At 32.8% G+C, this 15,671-nt stretch overlaps 1 protein-coding gene across 4 annotated transcripts; it reads left to right on the top strand.

The window, feature by feature from the left end:
- LOC107625563 (autophagy-related protein 13a) lies at window positions 5,213–8,849 on the top strand. 4 transcript variants are annotated; one of them, XM_021116067.1, is made up of 5 exons: window positions 5,213–5,487; window positions 5,748–5,910; window positions 6,057–7,361; window positions 7,448–7,629; window positions 8,190–8,849. In XM_021116067.1, exons 2-5 carry the CDS (start codon window positions 5,899–5,901, stop codon window positions 8,491–8,493), a joined length of 1,803 nt encoding a protein of 600 aa, XP_020971726.1. In that variant the 5' UTR covers window positions 5,213–5,487; window positions 5,748–5,898; the 3' UTR covers window positions 8,494–8,849. The 4 variants fall into 4 exon arrangements, with proteins under 4 accessions (XP_020971726.1, XP_016183719.1, XP_016183718.1 ...); XM_016328233.2 differs by having other exon boundaries at window positions 5,832–5,910; XM_016328232.2 differs by having other exon boundaries at window positions 5,214–5,487; window positions 5,748–7,361.

Below are 15,671 nucleotides of genomic sequence, written 5' to 3' on the forward strand. Positions count from 1 at the left end.
GATGATTGATACTCTTGGACTCTTGGTACCAAATGTTCAGAAACTGATGACAGGAGAGGACCATCATTAAGAGCTAAAATTGTAGGAAGTAATCACAAGAACAAGAACAAGAATAAAGCTAAGGTGGGGTTAGCAAAACGAAGCAATCACAAGAACAATTCTTTTGAAAAATGTTTCATCCATCTCAGGTAATGTTCCTGAAACCTAAACTAGAAGCTTAGTAAAAACAGAAACAAGCATTCCTTTAAAGCTTTCGTGCCTTGGTGTGATATAAGATTTTTTGATAAATGCTCATAAAGAAAACAATTCTTTAAAACATTATATTCTTCATAAATGAGGTTAAATAACCAGCAACAGTAAGAACTGAAATGTGCCGGCTGTACAGATAGGGAAGAAGATTCTAACAAGCAAAGAGATTAAGATAATAATGCATTCTGTAGTAAAAACACTAAAGATACAATCAATAAACTGAAATTGAAAATAGACTGAAAATCAGCTACTTGACTAGTAGATATGCATCAATGTGTTTCTCAAGATCAAATGTACTCTCCTTGTTTTCTCCTTTATCTTCACCATTTAGGACATCTCTTTTAATTAAGCTAGTTCTATGGCCACTGAATTGTTCTAAAATTTGAGAGAGTTCTGATTTTAGGGTTCCGATTTGATTCACTTTTTGCTTATCAGCTTGCATTGTTTGATTTGATAGGGGTGTTCTCAAGAATAGGGCTATTATAATGGCATGTGTGTACAACTATGCTACTCTGTGAATTTGCTTCAGCTTGCGTTTTGCTTACTCTGGTTTGTGCATGCCTTCAATTTTGGTTCTTATGATTTTGTGCGTGCGTGTTTGTTCAGCTGCTTGAAAATGAAATCATTAGTTGGTGTTTATTCAGTTCTGTTCTATTCTGATTAAGCTTTTGAATTCCATTATATTGTTTATTTGATGTTGTCGTGAATTGTGATAAGACAACTGGAAAAGCATACACAAAATTGTACTGATATTGGGTGTGTTGTAGTGTTGAGTTGAGAATCTTGATGCGTATTAGAAAGTAGTATTATGACACTGACTTCTGGTAGCTAAAGAAAGTATCTAGTTCCAGTTGTTGGCTGATTTGTTATGATAACTCTGGATTTGTTTGAAGAAAAACTTTGGATGATTTGTTCTTAAATTGGTTTATGACCAATTAACAGCTTCTGTAACTAATCTTTTTATGCATGCTCACTGACATATTAGAGATGCATACCTATGTAAGACACTTTTATGGCAAACCTTATGCATTTTTATTCATGTTCTTAACAAAATAAACTAAATATTTTGGTATAATAGCTCTAGTTGCTAGGCTGAGTATCCTATAAAGTATAAACTAGACTTGAAGATTATATAGTTGCAATAATGGAATCACTCTTGCTGAATGTGACATCTTAATGGTCATGTTCATGGAATGAAATTATATCTAAAGTTGCAACATAATAATTATATTGCAATAATTTAATGAATTGTGTTCTTTTTAACTCTCTTTTTACATATTTAATATAATTAGTGTCATTTCAAGTGATGAAGACACAAATTAAAAACATATATTCCATAGTGATATGATATATTTTGCTCGCGATGATTTGTATATGATTTTCAAATTGAGCAAAATTAGTTTTTATTTATTTCCATTGAGCAAAATTCAAGCAAAACATACTGTGATCACAGGCATCCATTTTCCATAACCTCCACCCCGGATCATAATTACCCAAGCGTTCATATTAAGATACTTGGTGATTGGACTGGAAATCTGAAAGCCAAATTCGTTAAGGTGAATTAATCTTTATTTGTTTACTTATGTTCCTAATTGACCCCTTTCCCGACGCCCAGAGTCACCCCTACCCTGTTGCTTCTATAGTTATAATTAACCCCTTCCCCTAATCTGCTTTTATAGGCAGAATTTTAATTCCACTTTACATTTTCTATTCTATCCTTTTCTTTTTTGGGTGCTCTCTCTATCATTTGGATTTGCTTCCTTTTTCTGCAATTCCTTTTGTATTTTATTTAATTTTTTCCCCTTAAAATTCTCCTTTTGTTCTTGTTGCTTTTGGACATAAAATTATTATGAAAAAAAATTGAGATGTGTGATGTAGCAGTATCTATGATTTTTAATATATATTGTTAATTAGGATTATTATTGTTTATATATTGTTAATTGTTAATTAGGATTCTGAATATCTACTGTTAAGTTTAAAATTTTTATTTGTTAGAACTTAGGAGGATGCCAAATCTTTTTAATTTGAACTGAAATTGAAGAAGATGAAAGCTGTGATTTGGGCTTTTTGGTTTTGTTTTTTCATTATGTAATTTTATTATTGTTGTTATCAGGGTGGAAGTTGTAATTTTTCTGGTTTTTCTGATTTTTCTGGTTTTGTTTTTTCATTATGTAATTTCATGCAAAGTTTGAGCTTCTTATAATGTTAAAATAAAAAAAAAAGAAAAATGTTATTATGCACTGCTTGTCACTTGCACAATGCACTTGAGTTTCTGATTTTAGTTCCCATTTAGTATGAAGTCGTGTTACTCCGTTTTTTAGTTTGTTTTTTAGTTATGTCCTTTATGGTGATTTATAGTATTCCCTGAATATGATTGTTATTTTAAAGCAAAAGACTTTGGTTTATTTAATTATTTATTCAAACATAGTATGGTTTTGTTTCTTATTTTATGTTTTTGGTGAAATGAAAAGAAGAGTAGTTTCAATTATCCTATGCCGCTCGGATATTGTATATGTTATTAATATGTTAATTACTTTTTTCTTGTTGTACTTTTTCAAATTATAATTATTTTTCTATATAATTATGCAGGATAATTCTGAAGATGTGAGTGAAGATTGAGATGCTGATCATGATGGTTTATTGACAAAGATGGAAATTGAAAGATGTATGGTTGATGATGATATCTTTTATTAGAAGCTAAGATACATTTATATGATATAATATTTTGGTTTTTCCTAGTTTATTAGCAGTAAACTCTAAGTGCATTATATGAGTATACATTTTATTCTAGTTTGAGATGTATGAATACTCAAAATTATGATCATCCCAATATTTTTGGTTCATTGTATAATTATATTTTGTTTCAGTATAATTTTTATTATTTAAAGATTATTGTATGGTATTATTATATATGTATTCATTTTTATTTTATAATAATTAACTAATTTAATTAAAAATACAGGATTATTATTTGCTACATTTATAAAGTGATGCAGTAGTCCTGAAAAGTGTAGCCTATTCTTTAGAATTACGGTAACTATTAGTGCTGAAAAGCGTAGCTTTAGGTCTTGAACAGCATCTCTTAAAAAGCGTACCCTATTCTCAAAGGCCAGAAGCGTAGCCTTTGATACAGAAAAGCGTAGCCTTTGAGAATAGGCAACACTAGTGTAGGCATCGCCTACAAAAGTGTCTCCGAAGCCTAAAAAACGTAGCCTTTTCCTAAGGCATTACTTTTTTTCGTTTTTGGCTACACTTTTCAAGTTTACCTGAATGGGTGTTTTTCTTGTAGTATGGTGATTACCCTTTCACTTTACCACTTTGTCAACTTCCTCACTTTAGTAGATCTAAATTCATATGTATGACAAGAGTAGAGAAAAACACATAAGAGTTTTATTCATTATCTCTATACACACAAATATATGTGAGCATAATTTTTGGAGAAGAATTTTATGATTATGCAAAGAGTTGTAACTAGGTTTTTCTCAATTTAAATCAGATATCTATTGGTCAAAGAATTGACAGCAAATGTTGATCTCAGTATGAATACGCACAAAATCATCATACAATCGAAGAATAATGTTTTTACTAAAACGTACTAAAGATATTTGTATTTTATCTATGTTATTCGAATAAAATTTACACAAAATAGATCTTTAAGATTATTGTAGAGCTAATACCCATTTTTGCCCTTGAAAATTTACATTTGGCCTCAATTTCGATCCCCAAATTTTAATTTACTCAATTAAGATCCTAAATATTGAATCATGACTCACGTTTGTCCATGGAATTATCTCCGTTAACGAAAATTTGATGTGGCACGTTACCTTGCCACGTAAGAATGTCTAAAACGACGTCGTTTTTGTTCCCGCCCAATATTCACTGAATGCGCCATCATTTAAAGGCTTGGATGGGTTAAAAAAATTAGGTCAACGAATTGATGCACAGACTTAACTTGACCCTTCTTCTTCCTTTTCTTCTTCTTCTATTTTTCTTTCCTATGTTTTTGTTTTTCTCGCATGCTTGATTGTGAGAAAAAAAAATCAGAAGTGCGAGTAATATTCATCGTCTCTTGGGCTGTTAGGCGAGGTTATTGAACAAGTAGTATTAGCGCCGAAAGAAAGGACAAAGATAAGGTTAGGAAGTGAAGTTTTTTTTTTCAATTTTTTGATATTCTGTTCTTGGCTTTTATTTTGGTTTGTGTTTTGCATTGTATTTTTCTTTGCCATTTGTTGTCTATGAGTAGAGTATTGTAAGTTATTGTATTTGAATGTTGCTAGGATTTGTTTTTTGTTTTGGTTGCTGAAAAAAAATAACATTTGTATATTTTTTTTGTCTTTGAATAAATATTATTATGTGTGTGTTATTGATTGTATTTAAAAAATTTGTAATTAAAAAATAATGTTGTGTTTGGTTGTTTGATGGTTGAACTGAATTGAGTCATTATGTTATATTTTTTGAACTTTGTCAATCCCTCAACAATTAAAAGAAAAAAAAAATTTCAGTATATTCATCAACAAAAATATTAGTAAGCAACACATTAAAGCAGACGTTGAACTTACATTATAATTTGGATATTCATAAAAGAGTTTTTCAAGATTGATATCCATCTCAAACTATCGAAATCCTGGATGTATTTTACAGTCACACACTCACACCAATAAAAAATGTTCTCCAATCTTTTACGATTCAGGTTCTCACAGAAGCACCGTGAAAATATGACCGTATAGAGCTTCTTAAAACTTGGTTTCCTAAACTCATTATACCAGCAGCAAAATATCGAACATTCTAGAAAAATAGAATTATAAATTTAAGATTTTAACATTTTTAAAAAGAGTTAAATTGAGTAGAATTAACTTTTGTCACATCACTTAATCGCTACATATTCACCATAACAAATTGAGCCCTATATGAATACAGTCTTTGACAAGTTAACGTGCTAATCTCTATTATTGGAGATAATCCTAAGAACATATGTGAGTCACGATTCAATATTTAAAGGTTTTAGTTGGGTAAATTAAAAGTTGAGGTCAAAATTGAGGCTGCGTGTAAATTTGAGGGGCCAAAGATGGGTTTCATTATTACTTTAAGTGCATGTTAACACAGGGTAATCAATCATACGCAACCTTTGTTTCTTGTTCTTCCTTCTAATCTCTCTCCTTTTGTTGGATTGGCCAAATTCAATATCTTCATCCATCTTCAAATGCTTCCATACCCATTCTTCTCCGCTTCTTCTCCCATGTGAGTTAACTTAACGCTCTCTCTTTCTCTCTCCTATTTCTGTCTAGAGATTCACTGTTACTACCCCATGTGAAAAAGATTTATCTTTTATAACCCCATGTTGATCATGATGATGCTTGTTTTGTTTTTATTGAAGAATCTATTATTTTTCTGTGTATCAAGTTTATCGATGATTGCCACATGATCTGGGTCCCCAGTTGGGTTTTTCAATTTTTTATTTTTATCCTATGATGATGGCCATGTTTGAATCTGCATTGTAGTTGGAAAATTTTGCACCTTGTTGATGTTGTTGCGGTTGTTCCATGGATGTGCTCACGTACTGTTTGCTTTTTTGCATCATCCAGAGTGTTCCATGATTTCGGTTTTGCTTGATTATGATGCCGGTGCTTGGTTCGTGGATATTGACTCGTGATGATCACTGAGGTGATGCTTTGAACTGTGATTATGATCTTTTATTGATGTGTGTGAGTTTGACAGCGAGCTAGAATTTTGATCTTTTCTTAAGTCATGATCTTGAGTGGAGGGAGAGTTTAATTAGGAACTTCCTTTAAGGAAGGATGGATTTTCAGGCTAATATGCAGCCTGAATTGGGAAAATTGGAACAAATAGTTCATCAGTTTCTTTTGAAGAGCTTACATGTCATTTTGGACTCGAGGGTACCTTCGTTGTGCCAACATGATCGGAGTGGGGACCTGCCGATGGGGTCTCGTGTGAGGAGGAGCGACAAATGGTTTAACTTAGCATTAGGCGATCGTCCTGCTGCTCTAGATAATCTGAGTTTCTGGCACAGGAATTTGATGGATCAGATGGTAATTGACATTATACTAGTTCATGAAGAGAATGGTTCTTCTGTTGAAACAGTATTAGAGAGGTGGGTTGTTCAGTATGAGCGTCCCCGGGTAATGGCTCCACAAACTGGTGACATTACTGGCTCTTATAAGAAGACATACAAGAAGTCAATAGTATTGTTTCGTGCTCTTTATTCTCATATGAGGCTTCTACCGGCTTATAAGATATTTAGGAAGCTTAGTTTGTCGAGTCATACATGTAATTTTGATATTATTTACAAGGTCTCTTCGTTTAGAGATCCATTCTCTCGGGTGGAGGATGTAGTGCTGGAAGAATACAGTTTCACTCCCATTGAGGCAATTCCAGGCCGCCTATCAATATCTGTGACCTACCGGACCAAGCTGTCTGACTTCAACCTTGAGTGTTCAACATCGTTACCAACGCAAATAATTACAGATTATGTTGGAAGTCCTCTTGCTGACCCTTTGAGGCCTTTCCCTGTCTCAGAAAAGGGTGTTCGTGCCACTTCATTTCCGCTGAGAGGGATAGCACCTCCATCTTCTGCACCACTCGAGCGGCCGCATAGTTGGACTAGTGGCTTCCATAAGGCAGCACCTATGGTACAGAACCAGCACTATGTTGGATCCCCACCAGTGAATTGTGCTCCTTCCAAGCCATATGATATCCCATCTTCACCTACTGATAGCCACGGTATCAGAATTCACAACTATAGAATGCACAATCGACACAGGTCAAGTTATGATGAGTATCAACTGTCTCCCCCGTTCTCACCTTCACTGTCTCCGTCACCACCAACATTTTTCAATAGTGGCATTCCAATTCAAACAAGTGTACGTTCTGAAACTGCCCCTGTAACTATACCTTACCCAATGATGGGCAAAAGCTCAAGAACACTTTCTCCTAATTTGTCAGATCATAGTAGAAATTCTTTGCCACCAATGTCCCCCAAAAGGAATTATGCTTCATCACAAGAATCTCCATCTGGAATCAGGTCATTTAGGAAACTAGAGTCTTCGAGGATTGGAGAGTTACATACAGGGGTCACAAATTATGCCGGTCAAAAGGTAACCTTGACCATACATACCTGCTCTTGAAGTTCAAATTAATTGTATTTCTGAAAATGTTTGATGAGTCTTTTATTGTTACATAGATTGCTAGAGATAACAAGGAAAATTCGGGGCGGTTCTCAGGGTTGTTATCTTCAAGTGACTCACCACGGATTGGATTTTCCAGAAGCTCTAGTAGACTATCTTTTCAGGATGACTTGGAGAATGGTGACTTTTCGTGTCCCTTCGATGTTGATGATGTTGATACACCTGATGTCCAACCCAGGTACCTTGATAGACTTATCCACAACTAAGTCATAAACATGTTAAGCTTACTGTCAAAGAGAAACGAACACGTTTTTGTTTTAGTGGAACTACAATGTTTTATAACTGCAAAGCCATCTAATCTTAATCAGATATAGGCATAATCAGTTGCAGGATATATATTTATTTTCTTCGCATCTATGCCTGAATTTTGTTGACTGGGGGAAAAGGATGTTCCTCTCTGAATTCTGAAGTATTTCCTAAGTTGGTTCAGAATAATGGTTAAGTTTCTTTCCTTTTTTTAAAAAAAAAAAGAAACTATCAAATATCTTTGGTTCCATTTCCCGATGTTTTTCTAGATCTCTTGGATGCCTTTACTTTTTCATATATTAGAACTAGGTCAAAGGCGAGTCTCCATGGCATCCATTACTTACGCTCGAAATCTTAGATGATGGAGAACGGGAAGGTTGATAATATAGATGCTTAGAGATTCTGTTTAGCATGTAATTTTGATATAATATTATGTTTTCCATCTTATTCTGATATTTATTTTTTCCTTTTTGTGGTTTTCTGGGTAAATAGTCAGAGTAAGGATGGACAGAATGTGTCAGAGATCGGTTCAACATCACTTCCAATGAGCAAAAAATCACAAGACGCCGCTGTTGGTGTTCTTGTGCACATGCTTAGAACTGCACCACCTTTGCGCCAAGACTCAAGTTGCTATTCATCCCATTTTGTGAAGCCTGAACCCGAGGGAGGAGTTACTACTGCTTCTGGATTCTTCATGCCCCGGAAGACTGCCGATGCACTTGAAGAGCTCTGGAATTACAAAGAGATGAGGGACCTCCTTTCCAAGAGCGGAACTCAGATCCTAAACAAAGAATGAATCTTAAGCAATGCTGATAAAGTGGTTCAAGACATAACACAACTTCTTTAGAGAAAGAAAAACGATGCAATAGATCTATGTACATATCCTGACTCAAACGTTGGCTAGAAACACCAAAAATTTTGTTTTGATTTTTTTTTTAGCTTTTATCATGACCAAGATATGTCTAATTTGCTATCAATGTTTGTAGACAGTTATAGTTCTGAAATTAGGATGGTATATTTTGGAATGGTGGTTGATGAATTTCATTGTAAAGGTGCAAACACTGAACTGAAAACATATTCTATGGTTGAAATGTACATTGTGTTTATTTTCTTTTATGATTGTAAGTCACACTGATTAAATGATTCTACTGATGGATTAACTTCTTGAACTATTGCTGTATGTTATAATCTTGAATTTAATGCTGGTTGACTTAGGCTAGTTTGGGTAAATAGTTTAATTAAGTTTCTTTTGAAAAAATACTTTAAACAATAAATTATTATATTAAAAGTAGCTTATAAATAAGTTATTTTGTGTGAGTTTTTAGTTCTAAAATGCTTATTTTAAAAGAAATGTAATAAAAAGTTTATTATAAGAGAAGTCATTTTTTTTTACTTCTCTATAAGTTCCTAAATAGTTTCTTAGAAAGCTGCAATTTAGTTTTAAAAATTGCACTGTTTATTTGGGAAACTCCAAAAGCTACTTTTTTAAACTTTTGACTTATAAAAAGTTACATTAAGGCCCAGTTTGGGTAAACAACTTAATTAAGTTACTTTTGAAGAAATAGCTTAAATAATAAATGCTTATATTAAAAGTAACTTATAAATAAGTTATTTTGTGTTTGGTTTTTTAGTTCTAAAAGTACTTATTTTAAGAGAAAAGTGATAAAAAGCTTTTTATTATAAGAGAAGTCATTTTTTTTAACTTCTCCATAAGCACTAAAATAGCTTTTTAGAAAGTTGCAATTTTGTTTTGAAAATTATACCAGACATTACTACTATACCTTTTCATAAGTTAAAAGTAAAAAAAAAAAAGTCACTTATGAACTTATCGAAACGAGCCCTAATAGTGTTTGGTATAATTTTTTAGATAAACTTTTAACTTTTTAAAAAGTTATTTAAGAGCTTTTGAAAAAGTTAAAAAATGTGATTTCTCCTATTTTCAAAAGCTATTTTATCACTCGTATTTAATGCACAACTTTAAAACAATGACTTCTATAATAACTTTCCAAACACAAAATAACTTATTTAAAAGTTGTTATTAATAAAAGTCCTTATATTTTAAGTTCTTTTTTCAAAAGAACTTATTTAAGAAGTTTAGGCAAACTGGCCTAAATATTAATGCTATTACTCTTCATAAGTCAAAAGCTCAAAAAAATCACCTTTAAAACTTTCTAAACATGCCTTAAAGGAGTCACTAGTAATATGGATTTTTTTTTTATTTTATTTTTTTTCAATACAATCTTTCTTTTTCTAAACAAATTTGAGGCATAGATTAGGAATGTTGCAGACCTAATTTTAGAAACAAGTTATCATGTAATTCTCTATGTTAACTATGAAAGCCACTCCAACCATCTATCCAAATGATTAAAAATTTGCAACCGAAATTTAATAAATATATCGATCTTCTATATAGCAAATTATATTATATTATATAAAGCAAACAGGTTCTTTCTTTCTGTTATAAAATAACTAAATAAATAAATAAGAAAGAGGTAACAAATAAAATAAAGAAATATAAAGAGAGATATTAATAATGTAAAAAGAAAGAAGAGAATGTTTATTGTTGCTGTGTATTTTTATTCAGATGCTTAAGCCTTTATATAAGCCTCTATTTATAGGTGCACATGATGACATTTTTCAAACTACAATAAATGGAGTCATCCTTGATAAACCAAGCTATATTAGAAATGAGCATCCACATAAGATCTTATCACAACACTCTCCCTTGGATAACCATTTAGAATTATTGCCTTGTTAAAACCTTACTAAAGAAAAACCCAGTGGAAAAAAACTTTAGTGAAGGAAAAATAGTACAATATCCTTTAGTGATAGAGACTGTCTCATTAAAAACTTATCAAGAAAAACCCAATGGGAAAAAACCTGACCAAGGAAAAAAGAGTACAGTCTCCCCCCTCTTGTCGACACCATTTAATGTCTTGAAATCGGCGCATCCCAATCTTATGTACCAATCTTTCAAAGGAGAATTTTGGGAGTGACTTTGTAAATAAATCTGCCAGATTGTCACTTGAGCGAAGATGTTGGATATCAATTGTCCCTTGATTTTGAAGATCATGAGTGAAGAAGAATTTGGGAGAAATATGCTTTGTTTTATCACCTTTGATGTATCCGCCTTTAAGTTGAGCAATGCATGCTGTATTATCTTCAAACAGGACAGTTGGAGCTATCTTATGATCAATCAGTCCACATGATGGCAGAATATATTGGATCAGACTTCTGAGCCAAAAACACTCGCGACTAGCTTCATGAATCACTAGTATTTCGGCATGATTAGAGGATGTTGCAGCAATCGTCTGTTTCGTAGATCTCCATGATATAGCTGTACCTCCATATGTGAACAGATATCCTATTTGAGATCTCCCTTTATGTGGATCAGACAAGTATCCAACATCTGCATAGCAACTAATTGTGACTTGGATTCATATGGATAAAACAATCCCATATCAACCATTCCATGAAAATATCGAAAGATTTGTTTGATTCCACTCCAATGTCTTCTGGTTGGAGAGGAACTATATCTTGCTAGTAAATTCACAACAAATGATATATCAGGTCGTGTATTATTAGCAAGATATATTAGCGCTCCAATGGCACTAAGATATGGTACTTCAGGACCAATGATATCTTCATTTTCTTATTTAGGACAAAATTGATCATTTTTCACATCCAAAGATCTTACGATCATTGGAATATTTAATGGATGTGACTTATACATATAAAATCTCTTCAAGATCTTCTCTGTGTATGTTGTTTGATGAATAAAGATCTAACGTTTTGTATGCTCGATTTGCAGGCCGAGACAAAATTTAGTTTTTCCAAGATCTTTCATCTCAAACTCTTCTTTTAGAGTTTTTATAATTGTTGGAATCTCTTCAGGAGTCTCAATGATATTTAAATCATCAACGTACACAGCAATTATAATGAATCTAGATGCGGATTTCTTTATGAAAACACATGGACAGATATCATCATTCTTGAATCTATTTTTGGCCAGATACTCAGTAAGACGATTATACCAGATTGCTTTAGACCATATAAAGATCTTTACAATTTAACTGAGTATAACCCTTGCGAATATTCATTAGATGGTTTAGATATCTTTAGTTCTTCAGGGACTTTCATATAGATATTCCGATCTAATGAGCCGTATAAATAAGCTGTTACCACATCCATTAAATGCATATGCAGTTTATGATATGCAGATAAACTGACCAAATAACGCAATGTTATCGCCTCCACTACAGGGGAATACGTTTTTTCATAATCTATACCGGGCCTTTGTGAAAAACCTTGTGCCACAAGTCGGGCTTTGTAGCGCACAACTTCATTTTTTTCATTTCGTTTTCTCACAAATACACATCGGTATCCAACAGGTTTTACATCTTCTGGTGTACGGACTACAGGTCCGAAGACTTCACGTTTTGCAAGTGAGTCTAATTCAGCCTTCATGGCTTCTTTCCATTTTGGCCAATCATTTCTTTGTTGACATTCTTCGACTGATCTTGACTCAAGATCCTTACTTTCATGCATGATATTTAATGCCACAATTTATGCAAATATTTCATTAATAATTGTCTTATTTCGGTCCCATTTCTCTCCTGTAAAGACATAATTTATCGAGATCTCGTCATTTTCACAATTTTCAAGTACCTAAACGTCTTCTGGCGTTAAAATTATATCAGAATTTTGAACAACTGCAGATGTCTCTACTATGTCTTTTTCAACAGGAATAGTATTTACCTCTTTTCGCTATCGAGGATTTTTGTCTTTGGAACCGACAGGCCTGCCACACTTCTGGCGTATATTTGCTTCGGTGGCAATTTGTCCAACTGGGACATCAATTCGAATTGGAGTATTTTTCGCTGGTATATAAGACTTAGTTATCCTCTTTGTATCAGAAAATGCATTAGGCAATTCATTTGCTATTCTTTGCAAATGTATAATCTTTTGAACTTCTAGTTCACATTGCCCTGATCGAGGATCTAAATGCATCAACGATGATGCATTCCAATTAAGTTCCTTTTCAGGAAGCTTATTCTCTCCCCCTAATGTTGAAAATTTTGATTCATCAAAATGACAATCCGCAAACCGGGCTTTAAATACATCTCCAGTTTGTATCTCAAGATACCTCACTATAAAGGGAGAATCATATCCAACATATATCCCCAATTTTCTTTGGGGTCCCATTTTGGTGCAATTAGGTGGTGCAATGGGAACATATATCGCACATCTAAATATTCTTTAATGGAAAATATTTGGCTGCTGGCCAAAAGCCAATTGTATAGGGGAGAATTGATGGTAACTCGTTGGCCTTAACCGAATAAGTGCTGCGGCATGTAAAATAGCATGCCCCCAAACCGAGGTTGGGAGATTTGTTCTCATAAGTAAGGGTCTAGCAATTAATTGGAGGCGTTTAATAAGTGATTCTGCTAACCCATTTTGTGTGTGAACATAAGCTACTGGATGTTCAACACTTATTCCATTAGCCATACAATAAGCATCAAAGGCTTGGGAAGTAAATTCACCAGCATTATCAAGACGAATTACTTTGATTGGATTTTCTGGAAATTGTGCTTTTAATCGAATAATTTGAGCCAGTAATCTCGCAAACGCCAGGTTGCGAGAAGATAATAAGCACACATGTGACCATCTTGAAGATGCGTTTATTAGGACCATAAAATATCTAAAAGATCCACATGGTGGATGAATAGGTCCACATATATCACCTTGAATCTTTTCTAGGAATTCAGGGGACTCAAATCCAATCTTTACTGGTGATGACTTTAAAATTAACTTCCTTTGAGAACATGCAGCACAACAAAATTCACTAGATTTAAGAATCTTCTGGTTCTTTAGTGAATGTCCATGGGAGTTTTCAATAATTCTCCGCATCATGGTTGTTCCCGGATGACCCAATCGGTCGTGTCAAGTTATGAATTCATTTGGACTAGTAAACTTCTGGTTTACAATGGCATGTGATTCAATTGTACTAATCTTGGTATAATACAACCCAGATGAAAGTGAGGATAACTTTTCTAATATAATCTTTTTATTTAAATCATTGTGATACATAAATACTCATGATTTTCCTCATTCATTGTCTCAACATGATATCCATTTCGGCGAATATCTTTGAAACTCAATAAGTTCCTCAGAGACTTAGTAGACAATAGTGTATTATTTATTATGAATTTTGTTCCTCCGGAAAACAAAATTATAGCTTTTCCGGAGCCTTCAATCACATTGTCTGAGCCAATAATAGTATTAACATACTCTTCTTTTGGCACAAGATGGGTAAAATATATATTACTTTTAAGAATAGTGTGCGAACTTGCACTATCCGCAAGGCAAATATCTTCACAATATGTCCTTGCCATTTTTCTTTAAAAACAAATAATAATAATAATAATAAAATGAGCAAAAGTACATGCACAGTAAAAATTATTCACATGAATACTTAACAAACACACATTAAACTCCATCATTGATCAAATGGCCAATATTTCCTTCAAGATCCTCAAAGAAATTAGATACATCATAATGAGTGGTGAAATTTTCATAATTTGAAACAAAATTTGTTTCCTTTTCTTTGTCATCCTTTTTCAAGGATGCTTAATAAAGATCAACAAGGTGCCTTGGTACGACAGGTACGTGACCAATGGCCCTTTCCACCACAACGGAAGCATTTATCCTCAATTGATTTACTTTGCCTAGTGTTTCTTTCTTTATCCCACTTCTGGTGAGATCCTTTCTTATGAACATAATTTCTTTTCCTTCCATAATTTTTCTTGTTATCAAAATCTTGCCATTTACCTCTTTTGGGGTTATAATTTGCCGCATTTGCTTCAGGAAATGGGGCGGCGCCAATTGGACGCGCTTCATGATTTCTCAAAAGTAGCTCATTGTTGCGTTCAGCAACAAGAGGGCAAGAAATTAACTCAAAATATTTTTAATTTCTTTTTCTCGATACTGTTGCTACAGGAGCACATTCAAGACATGGAAGATCGAGAAAGTTTTCTCTAACATATCGGGCTTGAGGAAGTATCACCGTCTTTTGATGATTATACCTTTCTTTAAAGTCTTTCCATAGATCTGCAAGATCTTTTAATGTGATATATTCATTTTTCAATCATACGTCAAGACGACGGCAAAGAAAAATCATGGCTTTGGCTATATCCTTCTGGGATGTATTATTTTCAGCCTTAATGGTATCTCCAAGATCCATTGAATCAAGATGGATTTTAGCATCTAACATCCATGATAAATAATTATTTTCAAATATATCAAAAGCATTATATTCAAGATGAGAGAGTTTCGACATAATAAAAATTTGTTACCTAGAATCTTGCTAAAATTTCGTTAGAGTTTCGTACTGATAACGTGTTATAAAATAACTAAATAAATAAATAAGGAAGAGGTAACAAATAAAATAAAGAAATATAAAGAGAGAGATATTAATAGTGTAGAAAGAAAGAAGAGAATGTTTATTGTTGCTGTGTGTTTTTATTCAGAGGTTTAAGCCTCTATATAAGCGTCTATTTATAGGTGTACATGATGACATTTTTCAAACTACAATAAATAAAGTCATCATTGATAAACTAAGCTATATTAAAAATGGACATCCACATAAAATCTTATCACAACACTTTTTTGTCTGTCTTTATTTAAAAAAAGTGGCTATTGCCACTTGCTCTTAATTACTTTACCAATTTAATTAGCTTGTCCAAAATGACCTTTTCTTTCTTTTTGTAATTGAAATGTTAATCAAATATTTAATATTAAAGTAAAGACTCGTGTTTTTCGCATTATCAAATGACAAAAATATCTTAAAAATATTTTAAAATTAGACAAAATTATTCCATTGTTAAATATATATTCTCAAAAATAATTTTAAAGATTCGATTTAATTTTTTTTTTTGCTAATATAATCAGAAAAAATAACATATTTTTATACTT

Source organism: Arachis ipaensis, chromosome B02 (genome assembly GCF_000816755.2).
Source record: "Arachis ipaensis cultivar K30076 chromosome B02, Araip1.1, whole genome shotgun sequence".
NCBI classification, from domain to species: domain Eukaryota; kingdom Viridiplantae; phylum Streptophyta; class Magnoliopsida; order Fabales; family Fabaceae; genus Arachis; species Arachis ipaensis.